Source organism: Prionailurus bengalensis, chromosome X (genome assembly GCF_016509475.1).
Source record: "Prionailurus bengalensis isolate Pbe53 chromosome X, Fcat_Pben_1.1_paternal_pri, whole genome shotgun sequence".
Lineage (NCBI taxonomy): Eukaryota > Metazoa > Chordata > Mammalia > Carnivora > Felidae > Prionailurus > Prionailurus bengalensis.
Genome location: NC_057361.1, coordinates 20884207 through 20908075, shown reverse-complemented (window position 1 = coordinate 20908075; position 23869 = coordinate 20884207). Strand labels below are relative to the sequence as shown.

At 42.7% G+C, this 23869-nt stretch overlaps 1 protein-coding gene across 1 annotated transcript in view; it reads left to right on the top strand.

Annotated features, from left to right (window-relative positions):
• The first annotated feature begins 23166 nt into the window (after window positions 1-23166).
• Window positions 23167-23869, top strand: part of PCYT1B (phosphate cytidylyltransferase 1B, choline) — a 131188-nt gene continuing 130485 nt past the window's right edge. The window contains exon 1 of the mRNA XM_043571485.1: window positions 23167-23478. Coding sequence (XP_043427420.1) covers window positions 23407-23478 — 72 coding nt within the window. The 5' untranslated portion in view covers window positions 23167-23406. The remainder of the gene's footprint in view (window positions 23479-23869) is intronic.

Below are 23869 nucleotides of genomic sequence, written 5' to 3'. Positions count from 1 at the left end.
GAAAACTGAGAGGCACACTTAATTGCAACTGTATATCAAATAGAAATGCTATGTAAAATGGAGTATATTTTCTCCAGATGATAGCATTATAGATTCTTTTTGCTTACAATTCGTTCTCTTTAACACTATATCGGGAGACATTACAACATCAGGTAGAGTCAGATTTAGGATCTGATTCTTACACTACTAATTTTATGTGACCATCAGCTGGTCACTGAAACCTTAATTTTTTCCTCTATAAAACAAAAATGCTGGGGCGCCTGGGTGGCTCAATCAGTTAAGCATTCGACTTCGGCTCAGGTCAGGATCTCACCATTCCCGAGTTTGAGCCCCATGTCAGACTGTGCTGACAGCTCAGAGCCTGGAGCCTGTTTCTGTGTCTCCCTCTCTCTGCCCCTCCCCCGCTCATTCTCTCTCTCTCTCTCTCTCTCTCTCTCTCTCTCTCTTTCTCTCTCCCTCTCTTTTGCTGTCTTGCTCTCTCTCAAAAATAAATAAACATTAAAAAAATGTTAAATGCTTATACTTACCTAAGGAACAATTGTGCAATTTAATTGAAATAACACATGTACAGTGTCATTAAGATGCCAACACCTAAAAGGCATTTAACAAATAGCTATTATGCTTACTGTATTTATACAATAGTCTTAACCATTACACTCATCTTCCTAATAACTATACAAGGTAGAGTATGTTAAGAAATTGCTAGTTGCCTACTGCTACATTAATTCTCCCCCTTCTTCTTGTAACGGAATGTGAATTTTTAGCTGGCCACATTGACAGACAGGAAAAGACTATACTTCCCAGCCTCCTTTGCACCAAGGTTTAGCCAAACGACTCATTTCTGACACACAAAATGCAAGCAGTAGTATTGGAGGAGACTTACAGGAAAGCTCCTTAATGAAATCAGATACATATGGAAGGGGACTGGTTTGTTGTTGTTGTTGTTGTTGTTGTTGTTGTTGTTTCCTTTCTGTCTTTTCTCTCTTTCTTCCTGCAACACAGATGTGGTGACCAAGGCTCCAACAACCATCTTGGATTATAAGATAACTGTGAAGAAGAAAGCCATGCAAGGAGATGGTGGAAGAGAATGGTAAGAGCCTTGGTCCCTAACATCTATGAAGCTACTGTACCAGCCCAAGCTATTTGTCTACTCTCCAAGAAACCTTTCTTTCATAAACTAGACTTTTTTTTTTTCTAGAGAGGAGAACGACCAGCCAACCAGATTCTACTCTGGCATGCCTGCCAGATATATTTCTCATTGCACTCAATAAATTAGGACTCTGATTCCAATAGCAGTGTGAATTTGTTAGCATACACCCAGTTATCTTTGGGTTTATTAACAAAACCAGCTTTATGGCCGTGCGGAGTTTCTGAGCCTAAGTCATGTTTTTTATGTGCAGCTGTGGAGGGAGGATTGTCTGCCAGCTGAAAATAGGCAAGGAAATGAGGGGTGCTGCATCTGCCCTTGACGTCCCTCAAGGATTCCAGGTGATATGAGTAGATATACGACCCCTCTGGTCAGGTAGCTCATGGTGCCCAAGCTCAAATCATTTTCCCAGGTAGGTGAGCTGCAAAGCCCCTCTCTTGACTTACTTGCTTATTAAAAGGTATAGGGGCCTTCTAATTCAAAAGGTTCCGGGTTCGGGTCCCGGCAGAGTCGCCAAAAAAAAAAAAAAGGTATAGGGGCAGTGGGGCAGGCCCCTCTCCTAGAGCACAGCCCATTATATGTACCGCTGCTCCTGGACAAAGCACAGCTCTCTGGGATGGCATCTGCTGACCCTGTGCCAGTGAGGTGTACCTGTGCTGTGGGAACCACATGGTGTTTGTTGAGACCTTTGCTTAAAGGCAATGATTCTGGGGCTGGAACTAATTGAATCAACACACAGTGGGGGAAATATTTTGACTTAATTATAAACTCACATCACTTCTAAAGCAAGAATGAATGACACCCAGAAAATCAGGAGGCAGAGAGAGAAAATGAAATGGATCTAACACTGCCCAAGGGAGAGACAGGGGAGAACTACTCACTACTGAGATATGGTTCCTAAATAGATACAGACAGATACATACAGGCATTAGGTTTTCCTGTTGTTGGGGAGAAATGACTACTTAAATAATTCATGACGACACTTGACATTATTTCGGCTGCCTGGTATCTGACATGTTGGGGGATTTCTCACATTCTTTTCTTTTTAATGTGTATTTATTTATTTTGAGATACAGTGCATGTGTGAAAAGGGGAAGGGCAGAGAGAGAGGGAGATGGAATCCTAAGCAGGCTCTGTGCTGACATGGGGCTCAAACTCACAAACATGAGATCATGACCTGAGCCAAAACCAAGAGTCAGATGCTTAACTGACCAAGCCACCCAAGTGCCCCTGGAGCATCTCACATTCTGAGTTTGTGGGGAGGCAGACCAACTACCACTTTATTTTTTAAAAAATTATTAATGTTTATTGGGGGGGGAGGGGCAGAGACAGAGGGGTCCAGGGGGTCCGAAGCAGGTTCTGTGCTGACAGCAGAGAGCCCAATGCAGGGCTCGAACTCAGGAGCCACGAGATCATGACCTGAGCCCAAGTCAGACACCTAACCAACCCAGCCACCCAGACAACCCCCACCTATCACTTTAGAAGCTGAAAATGCTTTGGTCCCGGCAACTCTGCCAGCTACCACACTAACAGTCTTACGCTTGGCCACCTCCACAAGGGACTTTGAATTTGGAACTAGTGTCACAAAAAACAGGGACATTCTCCATGTCACTGGCCGCAGCTTCCCACTTCCTGCTGGGCAGCAATGGCTTCAGAACTGCTGCGAAGGCCAGTGTCCAGGCCACCTGCAATGGCTGAAATGACCTGGGTGCCTTCCACCAAATTGCTCAGAGGTGTGATTTTTACCGGTGATTTCAGCTTCAGAGTGTCCCTTTGTGCCTACCCCCTTCGGCTTGCCTCCTCTGGCTTCCTGGAGATTCTGTGAGTCTCTAATACCCTCTCACAACCCCCTTCTCTTCCTTCTCCCCCATCTCCCCTCCTCTTTCTTCTCTGCCTCCTTTTTTCTCAAATCAGCCAAAGTCTCTTTCTGCTGCTTGTAACTAATATCCCTGGCTGACACAGCATTCTGTTTCTTTGCTTTATTCTCATTCCAAACTCACCAAGCAATATCTTAGCTGGTATTTAACATACTTAAGTATTGGGACAGAAGAATGCTAAACAGAAGAGGACAGCATTCCAGCATTTGGAAAATGATGATCCCCACTATCAGTTACGAGGTGTTTACTTTAGTTAGAATGTGTCTCCTGTGAGTTTAAGTAAAGTAGGTCTGGTTTCCTAAGAAAACCATCTCTGAGTGTTCTAAGGAAACGGACTCAGTACTCACAACACGAAGGAAAAAATCCTTTCAGGTGAAACAATTATAATGTAAGGTGGTTTTCTAGATCAATTAAATTGGGGAGGGACATAATCCTGAGAGGAATTAATTAACAAAAATCTTCAATTCTTTTCTCCTTTGCTTTTTAATGAATAAATACTGTGAGATTCCAGAAAAACCAACAGCAATTTAAATGTGCACCATCCATGTAGATATGCACCCCACCAATATACCCTGTAAGATTTAATCCTGGGGAATAGAGTGTGAAACACTGAGTCTGGAGACTTTGTCCTTGAATGACTTAATTTCTAATCCCTGCCACTCTGGTGACTTCCAGACAGAAAAATCTATTTTCTTAAGATGGCCATGAAAAATAATTAATCAGCAAACAATCATAACAGAGACATTTGCATGAATATGTTAACTAGACAGCACTAATTAAACCGAAAACTTGGAATGAGAATTAACCACGTTCAAGTCACGTTTTATGAAGAATTAATTTTAGCCATCCACGTCACTGCATCTGAACACTTTCAGCAAACCCACTACTGCACAGTTCTCTTCTTCCCGCCTCCCTAGAGAGCAGTGTCCTCAAGTGAGTCCACATGAATTATTGACCAACGGGCAGATCTTCTGTGTTCATTGAGGCTTGGCTCACAGCATAAATATGCAGTGTCACTGTGAATAAAACCTGTCCCCAAAGACAAATAACTGTACTAATGCTTCAGAACCTTCTAATCCGGCGGCATAAACTAACACTTGGCAGCAGAAAACCAGAAATCATCTGGGAATTATTAAAGGTCTTGGGGCAAAGTTAGGAAAGAGTTGAGAGTTAGGACAGTAATCATATGGTCAGTCCATAGTGAGTTTTAGGAAAGGATGGCAGCATGAGGGCTTCGTAGCTTACATATGGCCAGTGTTCTTTAATGTTTAGAGCCTGGTTCTCAACTTGGCTGGTAATTAGAATCATGTGAGCAGTTTCTCAGAGGTTCTATGCCCAATAGCGTCTCAGGACTATTAAATCAGAATTTCTAAAGATGGGATTCCAATGTCCAGCCAAAGTTGAGAACAAGTGGTCTAAGAAGGCATTGCTAAACCTTTTAATCATTGGAAAAATGGTTAACGTGGATATAAATATTCAGTTGGGCACACCTGTTTCCATGAGGAAGTAGGCCTCATTTCCCACCTGCCCTGAAGGCTTTTTACTCTTTGGTATTTTATAGCATTTAGTATGGTGGCTTCCTTTGAATGGAATGATGTCTGGGTTACGTAAAAGACTCATGCGAACCCAACACCAGCTTTATTAGAAATAATGTGAAATCACCCATCTTGTTAAGCTTCTGTGTGGGTAGAAACTACAGTTTGACTGCATCTCCAAGGTATGGGCCTAGGGGATGGAGAACCATTTTATTTTATTTTATTTTATTTTATTTTATTTTATTTTATTTTATTTTTTATTTTAGAGAGAGAGAGCATGTGCACACAAGCGGGGGAGAGGGGCAGAGGGAGATTCAGAGAGAGAACCTCAGGCAGGCTCCACGCTCAGTGCAGATCCCAACATGGGGGGTCAATCCCACCACCCTGGGATCATGACCTAGGCTGAAATCAAGAGCCCCATGCTTAGGCACCTGAGCCATCCAGGTGCCCTGATGGTGAACCATTTTGGTTGAAGTAGTCATCACTTGTTGCTTCATCATATTACCCTTTGTGTTCCTTCCACAGTAATGACAACTTCCGTCTCATTTCCCTTTGTCCTTAACTACCTAATTAATAATTTCTTCCAGTGACACAGACTTGTCCAAATGGTCATTGACAGTTCAGACACAGTCAAGAATTTGCTTTGTAATCATCTGCTTTAAAAGATCATCCTGGACATGCAAAGTGCTCAAAAGTGGGGGAGGGGAGGCACCTGGGTGGCTCAGTCAGTTAAGCATGTGACTCTTGATTTCAGCTCAGGCCATGGTTTCATGGTTTGTGGGATCAAGCCCTGTGTTGGGCTCTGGGCTGATAGTGCAGAGCCTACTTGAGATTCCCTCTCTTCTTCTCTCTCTTCTACCCCTCCCCTGCTCACATACATGCACGTGTGTGCTCTCTCTCTCTCAAAATAAATAAATACTTTTAGAAAGTGGGAGAGGGGCATGTCCCCTAGATCAGACGTTATTAGCAATTATGTATGTGTGTATAAGTCTGATGCTTTCTAGAGCTGCATATGTTATCCTTGGATCAAAAACAGAGATTATGCCTAGACTGATCTTTCATTTGCCTCCATTGGCGTAAATACTTAATGGTTAGCTACACTTGATGACTTACTACATTATATCTATATCTCTTTAATACAGTGGGTATGTTTCTAAAAATTCCTGCCTTACATGTTTGTTGTTTTAATTTTTTTATGTTTATGTTTTTTTTTTTTTTAAGTAAGCTTTACACCCAGCCTGGGGCTTGAGCCCACAACCGTGAGATCAAGAGTCCCATGCCCTACCACCTGAGCCAGCCAGGTGCCCCCTGCCTTATGTTTTTTAAACTAAATTTTAAATTTTGAGATAGCTATAAATTCACATGCAGTTATGAAAAACAATACAGAAAAAGCCCATGTATCCTTTACCCACTGTCTCCCAATGGTAACATTTTGCAAAACTAGAGTACCATTTCACAACCAGGACGTTGACATTGATATAGTCAAGACACAAGACTTCTCCATCTTGAAGATCACTAATGTTGCCCTTATATAGCCACACCTGCTCACTTCCACCTCCACCCCATCCTTAACAGCTGGCAAACACTAGTCCGTTGTCCATTTCTTTAATTATGTGTGCAGGTCTTTATATGGACATGTTTCATTTCTCTTGGGTAAATACTTAGGAGTGGGATTGCTGAGTCATATGGTGAGTATATGTTTAACTTTAAAATAAACTGCCAAACCATTGTCCAAAGTGGCTGTGCTATTTTCCATTCCCACTAGCCGTGTAGAAGAGATTCAGCAGTACTATCAGTTTTCATTTTCATTTTCATTCTAGTGGTTATATATTAGTACCTCATTATGAGTTTGAACTTGTACTTCCCTGATGACTAATGATGTCATGTGAGCATTGGCCATTTGTAACTGTTTTCTCAACAGTGTGTTTGTTCTTTGTTTCTCTTTGTCCTTCGTTTCTTTCTCCATGTCTCTGGTTTTAAAGGAGCATTTTTTTATGATTCCATTTTATCTCCTCCCTTTGCATAATATTTATACCTCTTTTTGCTTTTAAACGTTTTTAGTGGCTGCCCTAGGGTTTACGATATACATTTAAAAATACTCTAAGTCCACCTCCAAATAACATTGTACTGCTTCAGATGTAGCGCACATACCTTGTAACTGATCATGCTCAATTCCTCCCTCCTGTCCCTTGTGACGTTGCTGTCATTCATTTCACTTATCCATACACTTTAGTCACCCAAAACCTTGCCACTGCTTTGCTTTAGTTATCTTTTAAATTAATTAAGAAAAAGAAAAATTAAAAAGTTTATTTTACCTTCATTTATTCTTTCTCTGATGCTCTCCTTTACTTTATGTAGATTCCGGTTTCTGACCTGTATCATTTTCCTACTGCCTAAAGAACTTCTTTCAACATTTCTCGCAGGGAAGGTCTGCGGGCAGTGAATTCTCTCAGGCTGTTTGTCAGAGAAACTCTTTATTTCTCCTTCACTTTGTGTGTGTGTGTGTGTTTGCTTCAGCAGCTTTACTTTTTTAAGACCATTCATATAATGAGAAGTTATTTCAAAGCTGCATTTTAAAATAAAAGACTGGGGGTGCCTGGTTGGCTCAGTCATTAGAGCATGCCCCATATTGGATGTTGAGCTTACTTTTAAAAAATGTGAATACATAGTAAACATTTAATTTCCTATAGGAGAATAATCTCTCAAAAATGCTAATTATTAAAGTGCTGAAAAAATTACCACTCGTGAAGCAGATGTCAATATTTTCATATTAAATATACGGACAAGGGGCATCTGGGTGACTCGGTTGAGCGTCTCACTCTTGATTTCAGCCCAGGTCATGATTCCAGGGTCATGGGATCAAGCCCCACATCAGGCTCCATGTTAAGCACAGAGCCTGCTTGGGATTCTCTCTCTTTCTCTCCCTCTGGCCTGCTCATGTGCTCACTCACGTGCTCTCTCTAAAATAAAATAAAAAATTTGAGGGGTACCTGGGTGGCTCAGTGGGTTAGGCGTCCGACTTTGGCTCAGGTCATAATCTCATGGTTTGTGGGTTCAAGTCCCGCGTAAGGCTTTGTGCTGACAGCTTGCAGCCTGGAGCCTGCTTCGGATTCTGTGTCTCCCTCACTCTCTGCTCCTTCCCTGCTTGTGCTCTGTCTCTGTCTCTCTCTCTCCCCAAAATAAATAAACATAAAAAAATTTTTTTAATAAATAAAATTAAATAAAAAATATGAGATAAATAAATAAATAAATATCTTCATAAGGTCCCAGTAATTCATTTTTGCTTTTAATTCCCTTGCCTTTGGGGATGTGTCGAGTAAGAGATTGCTACGGCTGAGGTCAGAGAGGTCTTTTCCTGCTTTCTCCTCTAGGGTTTTGATGGTTTCCTGTCTCACATTCAGGTCCTTTATCCATTTTGAGTTTATTTTTGTGAATGGTGTGAGGAAGTGGTCTAGTTTCAACCTTCTGCATGTCGCTGTCCAGTTCTCCCAGCACCATTTGTTAAAGAGACTGTCTTTTTTCCATTGGATGTTCTTTCCTGCTTTGTCAAAGATTAGTTGGCCATACGTTTGTGGGTCTAGTTCTGGGGTTTCTATTCTATTCCATTGGTCTATGTGTCTGTTTTTGTGCCAATACCATGCTGTCTTGATGATGACAGCTTTGTAGTAGAGGCTAAAGTCTGGGATTGTGATGCCTCCTGCTTTGGTCTTCTTCAAAATTCCTTTGGCTATTCGGGGCCTTTTGTGGTTCCATATGAATTTTAGGATTGCTTGTTCTAGTTTCGAGAAGAATGCTGGTGCAATTTTGATTGGGATTGCATTGAATGTGTAGATAGCTTTGGGTAGTATTGACATTTTGACAATATTTATTCTTCCAATCCATGAGCAGGGAATGTCTTTCCATTTCTTTATATCTTCTTCAATTACCTTCATAAGCTTTCTATAGTTTTCAGCATACAGATCTTTTACATCTTTGGTTAGATTTATTCCTAGGTATTTTATGCTTCTTGGTGCAATTGTGAATGGGATCAGTTTCTTTTTTTGTCTTTCTGTTGCTTCATTGTTAGTGTATAAGAATGCAACTGATTTCTGTACATTGATTTTGTATCCTGCAACTTTGCTGAATTCCTGTATCAGTTCTAGCAGACTTTTGGTGGAGTCTATCGGATTTTCCATGTATAATATCATGTCATCTGCACAAAGCAAAAGCTTGACTTCATCTTTGCCAATTTTGATGCCTTTGATTTCCTTTTGTTGTCTGATAGCTGATGCTAAAACTTCCAACACTATGTTAAACAACAGCGGTGAGAGTGGGCATCCCTGTCGTGTTCCTGATCTCAGGGAAAAAGCTCTCAGTTTTTCCCCGTTGAGGATGATGTTAGCTGTGGGCTTTTCATAAATGGCTTTTATGATCTTTAAGTATGTTCCTTCTATCCCGACTTTCTCCAGGGTTTTTATTAAGAAAGGGTGCTGGATTTTGTCAAAGGCCTTTTCTGCATCGATTGACAGGATCATATGGTTCTTCTCTTTTTTTTTTACTAATGTGATGTATCACGTTGATTGATTTGCGAATGTTGAACCAGCCCTGCATCCCAGAAATGAATCCCACTTGATCATGGTGAATAATTCTTTTTATATGCTGTTGAATTCGATTTGCTATTATGTTATTGAGAATTTTTGCATCCACATTCATCAGGGATATTGGCCTGTAGTTCTCTTTTTTTACTGGGTCTCTGTCTGGTTTAGGAATCAAAGTAATACTGGCTTCATAGAATGAGTCTGGAAGTTTTCCTTCCCTTTCTATTTCTTGGAATAGCTTGAGAAGGATAGGTATTATCTCTGCTTTAAATGTCTGGTAGAACTCCCCTGGGAAGCCATCTGGTCCTGGACTCTTATTTGTTGGGAGATTTTTGATAACCGATTCCATTTCTTCGCTGGTTATGGGTCTGTTCAAGCTCTCTATTTCCTCCTGATTGAGTTTTGGAAGAGTGTGGGTGTTTAGGAATTTGTCCATTTCTTCCAGGTTGTCCAGTTTGTTGGCATATAAGTTTTCATAGTATTCCCTGATAATTGCTTGTATCTCTGAGGGATTGGTTGTAATAATTCCATTTTCATTCATGATTTTATCTATTTGGGTCATCTCCCTTTTCTTTTTGAGAAGCCTGGCCAGAGGTTTGTCAATTTTGCTTATTTTTTCAAAAAACCAACTCTTGGTTTCGTTGATCTGCTCTACTGTTTTTTTAGATTCTATATTGTTTATTTCTGCTCTGATCTTTATTATTTCTCTTCTTCTGCTGGGTTTAGGCTGCCTTTGCTGTTCTGCTTCTAGTTCCTTTAGGTGTGCTGTTAGATTTTGTATTTGGGATTTTTCTTGTTTCTTGAGATAGGCCTGGATTGCAATGTATTTTCCTCTCAGGACTGCCTTCGCTGCGTCCCAAAGCGTTTGGATTGTTGCATTTTCATTTTTGTTTGTTTCCATATATTTTTTAATTTCTTCTCTAATTGCCTGGTTGACCCACTCATTCTTTAGTAAGGTGTTCTTTAACCTCCATGCTTTTGGAGGTTTTCCAGACTTTTTCCTGTGGTTGATTTCAAGCTTCATAGCATTGTGGTCTGAAAGTATGCATGGTATAATTTGAATTCTTGTGAACTTATGAAGGGCTGTTTTGTGACCCAGTATATGATCTATCTTGGAGAATGTTCCATGTGCACTCGAGAAGAAAGTATATTCTGTTGCTTTGGGATGCAGAGTTCTAAATATATCTGTCAAGTCCATCTGATCCAATGTCTCATTCAGGGCCCTTGTTTCTTTATTGACTGTGTGTCTAGATGATCTATCCATTTCTGTAAGTGGAGTGTTAAAGTCCCCTGCAATTACCACATTCTTATCAATAAGGTTGCTTATGTTTATGAGTAATTGTTTTATATATTTGGGGGCTCCGGTATTCGGCGCATAGACATTTATAATTGTTAGCTCTTCCTGATGGATAGACCCTGTAATTATTATATAATGCCCTTCTTCATCTCTTGTTACAGCCTTTAATTTAAAGTCTAGTTTGTCTGATATAAGTATGGCTACTCCAGCTTTCTTTTGGCTTCCAGTCGCATGATAAATAGTTCTCCATCCCCTCACTCTCAATCTAAAGGTGTCCTCAGGTCTAAAATGAGTCTCTTGTAGACAGCAAATAGATGGGTCTTGTTTTTTTATCCATTCTGATACCCTATGTCTTTTGGTTGGTGCATTTAATCCATTTACATTCAGTGTTATTATAGAAAGATACGGGTTTAGAGTCATTGTGATGTCTGTATGTTTTATGCTTGTAGTGATGTCTCTGGGACTTTGTCTCACAAGATCCCCCTTAGGATCTCTTGTAGGGCTGGTTTAGTGGTGACAAATTCCTTCAGTTTTTGTTTGTTTGGGAAGACCTTTATCTCTCCTTCTATTCTAAATGACAGACTTGCTGGATAAAGGATTCTCGGCTGCATATTTTTTCTGTTTAGTACACTGAAGATATCGTGCCAATCCTTTCTGGCCTGCCAAGTTTCAAAAGAGAGATGAGTCACGAGTCTTATAGGTCTCCCTTTATATGTGAGGGCACGTTTATCCCTTGCTGCTTTCAGAATTTTCTCTTTATCCTTGTATTTTGCCTGTTTCACTATGATATGTCGTGCAGAAGATCGATTCAAGTTCCGTCTGAAGGGAGTTCTCTGTGCCTCTTGGATTTCAATGCCTTTTTCCTTCCCCAGTTCAGGGAAGTTCTCAGCTATTATTTCTTCAAGTACCCCTTCAGCACCTTTCCCTCTCTTTTCCTCCTCTGGGATACCAATTATGCGTATATTATTTCTTTTTATTGTATCACTTAGTTCTCTAATTTTCCCCTCATACTCCTGGATTTTTTTATCTCTCTTTCTCTCAGCTTCCTCTTTTTCCATAACTTTATCTTCTAGTTCACCTATTCTCTCCTCTGCCTCTTCAATCCGAGCCGTCGTGGTTTCCATTTTGTTTTGCATTTCGTTTAAAGCGTTTTTCAGCTCCTCGTGACTGTTCCTTAGTCCCTTGATCTCTGTAGCAAGAGATTCTCTGCTGTCCTCTATACTGTTTTCAAGCCCAGCGATTAATTTTATGACTATTATTCTAAATTCACTTTCTGTTATATTATTTAAATCCTTTTTGATCAGCTCATTAGCTGTTGTTATTTCCTGGAGATTCTTCTGAGGGGAATTCTTCCGGTTGGTCATTTTGGATAGTCCCTGGCGTGGTGAGGACCTGCAGGGCACTTCCCCTGTGCTGAGGTGTATAACTGGAGTTGGTGGGCGGAGCCGCAGTCAGACCTGATGTCTGCCCCCAGCCCACCACTGGGGCCACAGTCAGACTGGTGTGTGCCTTCTCTTCCCCTCTCCTAGGGGCGGGATTCACTGTGGGGTGACGTGGCCTGTCTGGGCTACTTGCACACTGCCAGGCTTGTGATGCTGGGGATCTGGCATATTAGCTGGGGTGGGTAGGCAAGGTGCACGGGGGCAGGAGGGGCAGGCTTAGCTCGCTTCTCCTTAGGTGATCCACTTCAGGAGGGGCCCTGTGGCAGCTGGAGGGAGTCAGATCCGCTGCCGGAGGTTTGGCTCCACAGAAGCACGGAGTTGGGTGATTGCGTGGAGCGAGCAAGTTCCCTGGCAGGAACTGGTTCCCTTTGGGATTTTGGCTGGGGGATGGGCGAGGGAGATGGCGCTGGCGAGCGCCTTTGTTCCCCCCCAAGCTGAGCTCTGTCGTCCGGGGGCTCAGCAACTTTCCCTCCCTTTGTCCTCCAGCCTTCCCGCTTTCCAAGCAGAGCTGTTAACTTATGACCTTCCAGATGTCAAGTCCTGCTTGCTGTCGGAACACACTCTGTCCGGCCCCTCCGCTTTTGCCAGCCAGACTTGGGGGGCTTTGCTTGGCTGGCAGGCTGCCCCTCCGCCCCGGCTCTCTCCCGCCAGTCCGTGGAGCGCGCACTGCCTCGCCGCCCTTCCTACCCTCTTCCGTGGGCCTCTCGTCTGCGCTTGGCTCCGGAGACTCCGTTCTGCTAATCCTCTGGCGGTTTTCTGGGTTATTTAGGCAGGTGTAGGTGGAATCTAAGTGATCAGCAGGATGCGCGGTGAGCCCAGCGTCCTCCTATGCCGCCATCTTCCAACCTCCCAATAAATAAATAAATAAATGGACAAGACCTAAATAGCATTAGAAATAAATGAAAAAGTTTCAAAGTTGGAATAATATTTTTGTTATAACAGTATTTCAAAATTCCACAAAAATGACAGAAATTAAAAAAAAAATTATGGGGGCACCTGGTTGGCTCAGTCAGTTAAGTATCCAACTCTTGATCTTGGCTCGGGTCATGATCTCAGGGCTGTGAGATTGGGTCCTGCATCAAGCTCTATACTGGGTGTGAAGTCTGCTTATGATTCTCCCCCAACCCCATCCCCTTCTTCCCTCCTCCCACTTGCTTGTACTTCCCCACTCACTTGCACTTTCTCTGTCTCTCTCAAAAAAAATAAATGAATAAAAATAAATTTTGAACAATTAAGCTTGAAAAAACATAAACAGAATTATTATATATCCACAATAACGAGAATTCACATGATGGTCAATCTGTATATTTTTCATGCAACATGCTTTGTCCTCTGGGCTGTATACAACATCAAAATCAGAATAAATGAAGTCAAGAACATTTATGATCATTGCTAAAAATTGTTTAAGGATTTCCAAATATCATGTTGCTATTATGTTAAGCAAGTACAAAGAATTTGTTCTGTTTCTTAAATTATGCAAGTTATTCTCACCCCCATCTTCTTCCTTCACTTTTGAAGGGTAATTTCACTGGATATAGAATCCTAAGTTGGCAGATGTTTTTTTTTTTTTTTCTACAAACACTTTAGTGATTTCGCTCTACTCTTGACTTGCTTACATAATAAGTAAGATGCATTTGGTCTCCATCCTCTCTGGCACAGAGCTCCTAAAACCTTTGGAATGTCCTAAGTGATGAAAACCGCAAAGGTGTCTTTTGTTATATTAATGAGGTGACTTTTGAACCAGCACCTAAGGATGGGTGCTACTTGCCAGTAGAGCCAACAATGTGATTACAGAGTAGAAAATTCCAGCTCTACTCCGACCCCAGGGGAGGGAAGAGGGGCTAGAGATTAAATTCAATTGCCAATGTCCAATGACTTAATTAATCATGCTTAGCTAACGAAGCCTCTATAAAACCCCCAAAAGTGTGGGGTTCACTGGTGATCTCATGGGGATTTGGGGAGAGTGGTGCATCTGGAGAGGGCATGGAGTGTGGCTCCAAGCAGGGCTTCCATGCCCTCCCCCACATACCGTCCTTGCCCTATATATACATCTCTTTCGTCTGGCTATTCCTGAGTTATATCCTTTCACATTCAACTGGTAACCTAGGAAGTTTCTTTGGGTTCTATGAGCCACTCTAGGAAATTAATAGCAACTAAGGAGTAGCTTTTGTGGCACTCTCCAATCTCTAGCAGGTCAGGTAGAAGCCCAGGTGATAACCTGGACTTGCATTTGGCATCTAAAGTGAGCATGTAGGAGGGTGACAATCTTATAGGACTGAGCCCTTAACCTGTGGAATCTGGTTCTAATTCAGGGTAGATAGTGTCAGAATGGAGTGGAATTGTTGGACACCCTGTTGGTGTCTGAGAATTGCTTTTTGGTGTGGGGAAATGTGCCCACCCACACATTGGAAATTGAGTCTCAGAACACTTAAAACATGGTTTCTGGTGAGAAGCCCACTGTAATTCTTTTCTTAAATATTTATTTATTTGGGGTAGAGTGAAAGTGGGGGAGGGGCAGAGAGATGGGAACAGAAGATCTGAAGCAGGCTCTGCGCTGACAACAGTGAGCCCGATGCGGGGCTCAAACCCACAAACCGTGAGATCATGACCCGAGCTGAAGTCAGACACTCAACCGACTGAGCTGCCCAGGTAGCCCCACTGTAATTCTTATCCTTACTCTTTAATAAGTAAAGTTTCCCACCGCTGCCTTCCCCCCACCTCTGGCTTCCTTCAAGTTTTTCACCTTGTCCTTTGTTGTTGCTTTTTATCTCCAGTTTGAACATGATATTCCCAGGTTTGTTTTTTTGTCACTGCTTGTTTGGGTATTTATCTTGCTTGGTGTCTCTGAGCTTACTGGGTCTGTAGTTTTGCGTCTGTCATTTTAATGACAAATTCTTTGGAAAGTTTTTGCCCATTATTCAAATATTTCTCCTGCTCTATTTTCTCTTTCTCCTCCTACTGGTATTTTCATATTGTTCCCTTGCTCCTTTTCCTCACTACAGCAGTTCCAATCTATTTCCTCAAAGTCTTGTCCCATGTTGAATATGGTTGTTTTTATTTCTCCTTAGGTGGGACAGGAAGGCTGGAGAAGGCTGAAATTCCCTTCCCTAACCTGGAATAATATTGCAGTATTGCCCTCTGACAAAGTCTTGACCCCTGGAGAGTCGGCCTTTGTGATAGAGAGGGTTCTGGGAGGCGCTCCTGATGGTGAGTCTTCCTCTTCTTCAGCCTGGGTCTCCAGGGGCTATTTCTCAGATCCTCAACGTGAGAATCTGGTGGGGTTCCTGCAGAAAAAGCCCACAAAAGTGTGGGGTCCCTTCTGTGATTGCAGCCCCAGGAATTTCTTAATTTCATGTTAGTCCATATTGAGCCTCTAGCAATTTATTAAAATTACCATTTAAGTATTCCCCCTAGACCATGGCTCCAGCAGCTTCTCTCCCAGGTGAGCAGATCTCAGCTGGGATTCTCTTTCTGCGTCTATCTCTCCAGGTTTGGGGGTGAGAATTCCCCCTGTTATCTCAGTTCCCTGATGGGTCTAAGGAAAGTCATTGATTTTCAGTTTATCCATATTTTTCTTGATGTAAGGACGGTAGCAACAACTTTCAAGCACTCTACATATAGGAGCTAAAGCCCGAAGTCTCTTGCCCATCTTTTCTGTATATTTTCTGATGAAAGATTCCTTCTAGTTGTTTGCCCATTTTTTAAAAATTGAGTTATTTGTCCAATCATTAAATTATAAGAATTTTTATATGTCCTAAATAAAAGTCCTTTATAGAATATGTTTTGCAAATATGTTCTTCCAATCTGTGGTTAACTTTTTATTTTCTTAACTGTGTCTTTTGAAAACCAAAATTTTAATTTTTGATGCAATTCATTGTATTCACTTTTTTCCTTTATGGTTCATGCTTTTTGCGTCCTAAGAAATCTTTGCCTAACCTGAGGTCATAAAGATTTTTCTCCTGTTTCAGTCTAGAAATCTTATGGCTTTTACCTTCAGGTCTATGATCCCTTTCATGTTAGCTTTTACATATAGTGTGAGATAAGGATCGAGAGGTTCATTTTTTTGCTTATGGAAATCCAATTGTTCTAGCAACACTTTAATTTTTAATTATAGTACAACACACATAATGTAAAAGTTATCATCTTAACCATTTCTTTTTAAAGTTTATTTATTTTGAGAGACAGAGAGAGAGAGAGCACGTACACATGCACACGAGCAGGGGTACAGCAAAGAGAGAGGCAGAGAGAGAATCCCAGAGAGGCTCCGGGCTGTCAGCACAGAGCCTGACGCGGGGCTAAATCTCACCAACTGCAAGATCATGACCTGAGCCGAAATCCAGAGTCAGATGCCTAACAACCAACTGAGCCACCCAGGCATCCCTCATCTCAGCCATTTTTAAGTGCAAAGTACATTCACGTTGTTGTGCAACCAATCTCCGGAATTTTTCAACATCACAAACTGAAACTCTGTACCCAATTAAACAATAGTTCCTTATTCCTCCCTGCCCCCAGCCCCTGACAGCCACCATTCTACTTTCTGTCTCTATGAATTTGACTGCTCTAGGTATGTCATATAATCAGAATCATACAGTAATCTTTTGTGCATGGCCGGCTTATTTCAGTTAGCATAATGTCCTTAAGGTTCATCTGTGTTATGGCACGTGTCAAAATTTCCTTCCTTTTCAATGCTGAATAGTATTCTTTTATATGTAGACCACATTTTGTCTATCCATTCATCTAGTGGAGGACATTTGGATTGCTTCCAGCTTTTGGCTATTGTGAAGAATGCTGTTATGAATGGCATATTCTTTAAGGTGATTTTTTACAGCATTCTCTGCACCCAATGTGGGGCTCGAACTCATGACCCCGAGATCAAGAGCCACATGCTCTACTAGCCATGCCAGCCAGTCAGATCAGGGAGTCTGAGTTCTCCAACACTATTCTTCTTTTTCCAAATGATTTTGGCTACTTTAAGTCTTTCTGAATTTCCATATAATGTTTAGAATCAGGGAGTCAATTTCTACCGGAAAAGTTGCTGGGAGTTTGACTGGAATTGTGCTGAATATGTAGATTAATTTTGAGAAAACAGATATTTTAACAGCTTTGAGTCTTCCAATCCATGAACACGGCACATTTCTCCCTTTTTGTAGGTTTTCTTTAATTTTTCTCGGCAGTCTTTTATAGTTTTCAGTGCGCATAACTTCCACATGTTTTGTTATATTTGTCTTGAAGTACTCCATGTTTTGTGATGCTGTGTTAAGTTGGTATTGTTTTCTCAATTTCAATTTTTAATTGTTTGCTGTCACGTAAAATTTTAATGCCAACCCAAAACAGACGACTGTCTTTCCCTTCCCTCAACTAGGGTAGGTGATATGACTGTGGAAACAGAATTTCCCTACTCTGGCATTTCTACTGAATTGTCTTTTATGCAGAGAAGAGTTTAGCACACTGCTACTCAGGGACCCAGCATCTTTTCCTTTGGAGCTAGTGTGGAGAGAAGCAAAGCCATCTCTAAATTGGCATCTTGATTTTGATTCCAAGACTCTGGCCCAAAGTTTCCTAACTACGTGGATTTATTTCAAGATATTTGAGTTCATTTTCTTGAATCAAAAGTTTCTGGAAATGTTAAAACGAAACGAAAGTTTGGAAATGCTGTATATTATTCTCTTTCTCCGTAGATTTTCCCCAGGACCTCTAAGTGTATTGTCTTATAATCACCAATTGATGCAGTTGCACTGTCTGGTCAGGAACAGTTTTTAAATTTTTTTTCCAACATTTATTTGTTTTGGGGAGACAGAGAGAGACAGAGCATGAGTGGGGTGGGGGTGGGGGACGAGAGAGAGGGAGACACAGAATCTGAAGCAGGTTCCAGGCTCCGAGCTGTCAGCCCAGAGCCCGACGCGGGGCTTGAACTCACGGACTGTGAGATCATGACCTGAGCCGAAGTCGGACGCTCAACCGACTAAGCCACCCAGGCACCCCAGTCAGGAGCATTTTGAGGTGCAAAAGTTCTAAGCGATCCTTTAACCTGTGGCTCCTCCCACAAAAGAGCCTCTTTGAGATTCACAGTTAAAAGTGAAGAAGAGTCTCTTTTGCCTTGGTAGGTGAGAGAGCGGAGGAGGGAGAAGGAAAGGAAAAAATACAATGAATCAGATTCCCTGGTCAAGCACAGAAGTTTTGCATCATGAAAGGGCTGAAGGCGAATAGCAAAAAGCCATGGGAAAGATGTAGAAGCAATTACAAAATATGTCATGTTCCGTTTTTCTTCAAGTCAGTCTCACACCAGGCAGAAAGTCAGTTTTTCTGCAGGAGAGAAACATGTCAGCAAATCCCCAGCAATCCGTGAACTGGTTGTTATGAGGTGAGGGAAAGAAAACGACCTCTGAGTCACTTGGCTCATCACTCTAACACCTTCGAGAAGTTTTGTTGATGGCCCAGTGGATCAATAAACATGCTTCTTTGCCTGGGCCTTCATTGTTTCAGCAAGTTACTGCAAACTGAAACCACCCTGTGCCTCAAAAGAAAGCTAATAAATTCTCAAGGTCCTTACTCCCTGCAGCTTCTCAGTGCCTTTACTTTTCTTCAACACCAGCTGTTCTCCAGATCGGGACTCCATCCTTCGCATTATTTGTCCCCAGTCCTTCCAGGAGTACCTCCCACTGTCAAGCCAGATTGTTTTTCTTTGTACTATTCTCCTACCCACTCAAAGCCAAATTGAACAAGAAAAAAATAGTGCAATTTTGATGCCAAATGAATTTGGCCATCAACAAAATGTTTCCCGAACACTTAATATGTGCCGGACACTCTTCTCCTCACTGGGGATATCGGCAGTGAAGCAAAGCCCCGCCCTCTCACTCACCTGGGAGACATAGACAGTAAACTTGTAATGGAATATGTCCCTTATGAAGTGAAACAAAGCAGGGGAAGGGGGAAGAGAGAATGAAGAGTTGAGGTGGTAAGATAGATTATGTAAATCAGGGAAATATTCAGTTTAACAGCACCTCTTGTCCTGATTTGTAATTCCATGAGGGCTGGTACTGCTGTAATTGCCTTCATTTTTTCTCCTGGGTGAGGGCTTGATACAAAGTAGATGTTCAGTAAATCCAATGGAAACAGTAATACGCAAAATATGTAAATTTTACCCTTGAACTTAGACACATCTTGACATCATGTGGGTGGAGTATGTTTTTAGTCCATCATTTGGAAATGCAAAGTCTATACTTGTATTCCTTCTTCAGAACTGTGGCCAGCTCATTCCAAGCGATCAGGAAAAGCAGAAAGACAGGGAGTCACAGGCAGTCACTCTCCTCCAGGAATGAAGACGCTATCCTCTCATCTGTTCCCTGGCTTCATCTCAGAACTAAGACCCCCAAAACAGCCTTGGGTGAATTCGTCAAAGATTTTCCAAGCCCCGTTGACTAAAATCCCCCAAACAGCCTTGGGTGAACACAACAGGCAGAGTTTCTAAGCCGGTTATCAGGCATACACAGGGCAAAAGATAAGAGGCAGTTACAAAACACTTTAGGGATTCATTAATTCATTAAATCATTTTCAAAGCAACTACTATATACCAAGGACTGTGCTAGAATTGGAGCAAATCATTTCATCTGAGTCCAGAATCTAGCCTTCAGCCACTTAGATTCAGAAAATCATATTGTTCAGACGTTCAGAGATGATTAGACTTTTGATGACAAACTACCTGTAATTAACTATAATTAAAATAACCAGAAAATGCTAATTAATCCATTAATTTCTACAGTGATTTAAAATACCTCTAGCTGGGCCTGCTGCTAACATTTGTGGGGTCAGGGCAGGAATCTAAATGGAGGCCTGTGTATCATATGTCTAAATATTTAAAAGTTTGAAATCATGTTAGCAGACTGTGTGTACCTGTGTATATGGTGGGGGGGGTGCAGAGCCAAAGGCCCTCCTCTGTGCTACAGCACTGGGTGGGGCCAGCCCAGATATCCGGTTTCTGTTCACATTTTCCTGCTAAAAGCTCTACCACCCCTTATACCCAGGGACATGCAATTCTGTAGGGAGGTTACCCCCCAGGAAGATGGCCCTGAGGGAGAAGCCACGAAAGTCCTGGAAGCAGGGGGGGGACATCTGGACAGAGACCTCTAGAGTATTCTAGAGGGGGGCGGTAAGGGTCTCCAGGCATGTACCCTGTCCCATGGCCACATAGACTCCTCGGAAGAGAGCTAAAACAGGGCCCTCTCAAACGAAGCATGTAAAGCCATGTTCCTGGGCTCACCCTGCCCACCGGTGAGGTACCAGGAAGGCAAAGAGAATGCTGCTAGGGAATTAATTCATGGAAAGAAGAGTATTGCATCAGCTCTGGACCTGAGGCCTGGTTGACCAGCCACACCACCTGGCGTAGAACACCTCATCTCTTGAACCACGAGCATACTCATTCCCCAAATTCAAGAGCGTTTCTCTTATAATAGGACTAACACAGTTTGCTTCCCCCACAACGCCCAATTCTCTGAAGGTCAGGGGCTGCAGAGAGAGAGAGAAAGTATCAGTGCTGCAGACCGAGAGACTTAGGGGCTAAATCCAGCCCTCACTCTGTTCACCAAGTGGGACTGCTTGGCCCAGAGGAGCACCTTTTTAAAATTTATTTATTTATTTTGAGAGAACGGTGGGGAGGAGCAGAGAGAGAGAGAGGGAGAGAGAGAATCCCAAGCAGACTCTGGGTGACAGCACAGAGCCTGATGCAGGGCTCAAACTCATGAACCATGAGATCATGACCTGAGCCAAAATCAAGAGTTGGAAGCTTAACTGACTGAGCCACACAGGTGCCCCAAGTTAATTCACACATAGTGCCTTATACAGGAACTCAGATCTGCTGCCCACCCATTTCCACCTCTGTGGGCCTGGGCAACTAGGTTCTACCCACTGACACAACTATCAGGGCTCTGGGGCACCCCTTGTATAGACCACAGGCGATTGTTCATAGGGATCATCTGAGACCATTTTAGTTTATGAGACTCTCAAAAGCAGAGAAGACCCCAGAAAGCTACCAATAAGTGTTCAGATAATAGACATCTTCATAATCCAAGGGTAAGTGGCTTAATTCAATCACCTGGGCTAGATCTATGTTAAGAATACAGTACGTCGTTGTATTGGTGGCCCTGTCTCCATTCCATTTGCTTTGGAGTCAGAATTAATCAAAACCTATCCTCTCAACGTTCTAATGCTCAGGGCCAATAATCGCCTACTCTAAGCAGGAATTAACTGAGGGAATAGATTGGCAGCCCGTCTTCTTTTGGATGTGTGACAAGAAGCTTGGAAATATAATCAAATGCACTGTTATTCTAAGAGATGACAACAAGAGGCAATTTCAAAACAAGCCTCTCTTGTGAACCGTTGGGCCTTGATGACACAAGAGTGATTTTTCCATTACTGAGAAGAGTAAACCAGTGCAAATACAGGTAGATGATGTTTTTCTGACAGCTGAGCCAGGTTTTACTTCACTTTCAGAGAAATCTTCTGTTAGAGTCCATCTGTACATGCTGTGTTGGTCTGGCCACATTTCAGTGGGTCCAGTGAATCACTCTGGGAGAAATAATGTGCCCAGGACTTGGGCTTTTCTTTTTCTCTTTTAGCTGACTACCTGGAACCCACCGCTGGAGTGTGGCTTACATCTGATGGCCAATCTTAGCCTCTTTGGGGGGATGAGCCATGGGGATAAGAACAGGGATGAGGGAAAGACACGGGAATGAAGAAGGATAAGGTATCCGAGAAAATGCTTGGGTCTGAATAGAATCATTGCAAATTGGGGGCTCTGGGGACCTGGGGGAGAGGTCTGACACAAATATAATATCTCTTTCCTTCCTCACTTCCTCAGTGACTCAGTTCCTCAGTCACTTCTAGGTCAAGTTCCACGAGATTTTCTCCCTATTGCCCTCTCAACTCCCCTCATGCTGGAGATTCTCTCCTACAGTCCTCACATTGTTTACCAAATAAGTATATCAGCCCTAGTTTAGTAAGCACAGCCACTATGAGATGTGGAGGAAGGGATTTAACATAGGAAATAGACCTGGCCCACTGTGGGAGGGGTGGGGGGAATGGAGGTCGGTGGGGCAATTGGATGATGGGACAAGTTAACCCATCTACAGTTACAAGCCCAGCATATACGGCTGCCAAAGTGCAGGAGGATCCCCCTGCCCCCAGGAAGCTCTGGGAAGCCGCTCCGACCTCCCTTGGGCTGGAGAAATGTCTGAGGGCGGACTCTGAGCTGCTGTTGCTTAACGGGGTCAGCGGTTAGTAAGATGATGGATCGAGACACAGAGCAAAGGGGAGTGAGGGTAATCTGGGACCTTCTGTCACCACTCCCAACCATGACAACCTTTGGAAATAATGACCACCTCACCCTCACCTTCCACATCTTGTATAAAATCCTCTTTTGGTCAACTCGAACCCAGAGCCGGAAGGGAAGGGGATCCCCGGGAATGGGATTCCAGCTGGCTAAGTCCGCACACTACACCCCACCATGCTAGGCAATGTAGCAGCGATTCACTGATAGAGCTTCTCCAGCAACCAGCCCAGCACCCGGACACAGAAAGGCTGGGATGGATGGATGGGTGCAAAGGTTGAAAGGCTCCTTTGACCGATCAGAGCGCGTTGTCTCATCCTGGAGAGTGTAATAGGTGAGCGAGTGACCAAGAGTTTTCCCGCTAGCGTGGAGCTTGGAAAATCTTTATGTGGCTAAGGTGAATTTAGATGGACAGCCATCTTCATTCTGAGCCAAGGTATGATACTCGTGTTAACAGCAGCACTTAAAAAGAATCTTGTCCAAAATGCCCCAGTACATGCATATTTAAAGAGTTCTTTTAACACACAATAGTATTTGAGGGGGAATTACCTTAACACAACTTGTGAAGATTCTACATTATTAAAATGCACAAGTTCACTTATCGGTGGTGATTAGAATGGCTCCTTGGCAGAGAAAATGTTTATTAGAATCAAAGTATGTAGGAGAGATTTCCTTTCTCTATCTTTATTCTCCCACTGAAAGAAAGTGTTGAAGTGTGTATTAACAGTTCAAGGTCTCGGCTACTTTTTATCTTGAAAAAAAAGAGACAAAATGTTTGTCATTCCGGGAGCATAATCAGTTCAGCCGGCACACAATGACATAGTTAATTCACCAACGGAATTTGTTGCCATAGCTCCAGTGAGGGATAGGGGAGATAAAACAATGGCCTTTTTCACCAGTGCAGCTTTCACCACAACCTGCCTGTCCCCGCACGGCAGGCCATGATAGCGCCAGTCCAGAGCACAGCACTTGTCGATGAACAGCGGCCCAGAGGGGACAAGAGGAGGCCGGTGGCAAACACCCAGCACCTTGGATCTCTGCTCATTCGATCACTGGGACACGACTAGCTCCTCGGAGCTTGTGGTTCAGGTTCACCGTTGGTCAAGTGCTCCAGTAAATCCAGAGAAGGAAGATTTCATCCTGGGACTCAAAAGAACTCCAAAGAGAAGAGAGGACTCTAGGAGACGGGGAAAGCAGACCAGGAGCAGAAATGGTGGGCCACCAGCAATGCACCTTGGAACAGGATACCAGGGACCATGGCACTTCCAGATCCTGGCGCAAGGTAACAGACATGCTTTCTTAGTGATCTTCGCCTGTTTGAATATCGAAGTAGGTCCCCAAAGTAAAGCCCTATGTATCTGTGAGTGTAACGGACCTGCGCTAATTAATATAGTCCCTCTCAACATGGAAATCTTATCCTTTCCATCTTCAGGTGATAAAAAAGAAAAGTTGGGGCTCCTGTTTGTTTATCCCCTTACTGACTATGCAGGATCCCTGGATAGAGTTAGATGACAGGAACAGCTTCTCTTTCTGAAAAGCAGTCAAATCAGGATGAGGAAATGTAGGTGGTTCCAGGCAAAGAATGACGCTGTGTGAGCCTGAGGGTGTTGGAGAACCGAGGTAACAAAGTGCTCATTACCCTATAGAATGACAAAGTTTCCTCTTAGAAAAGT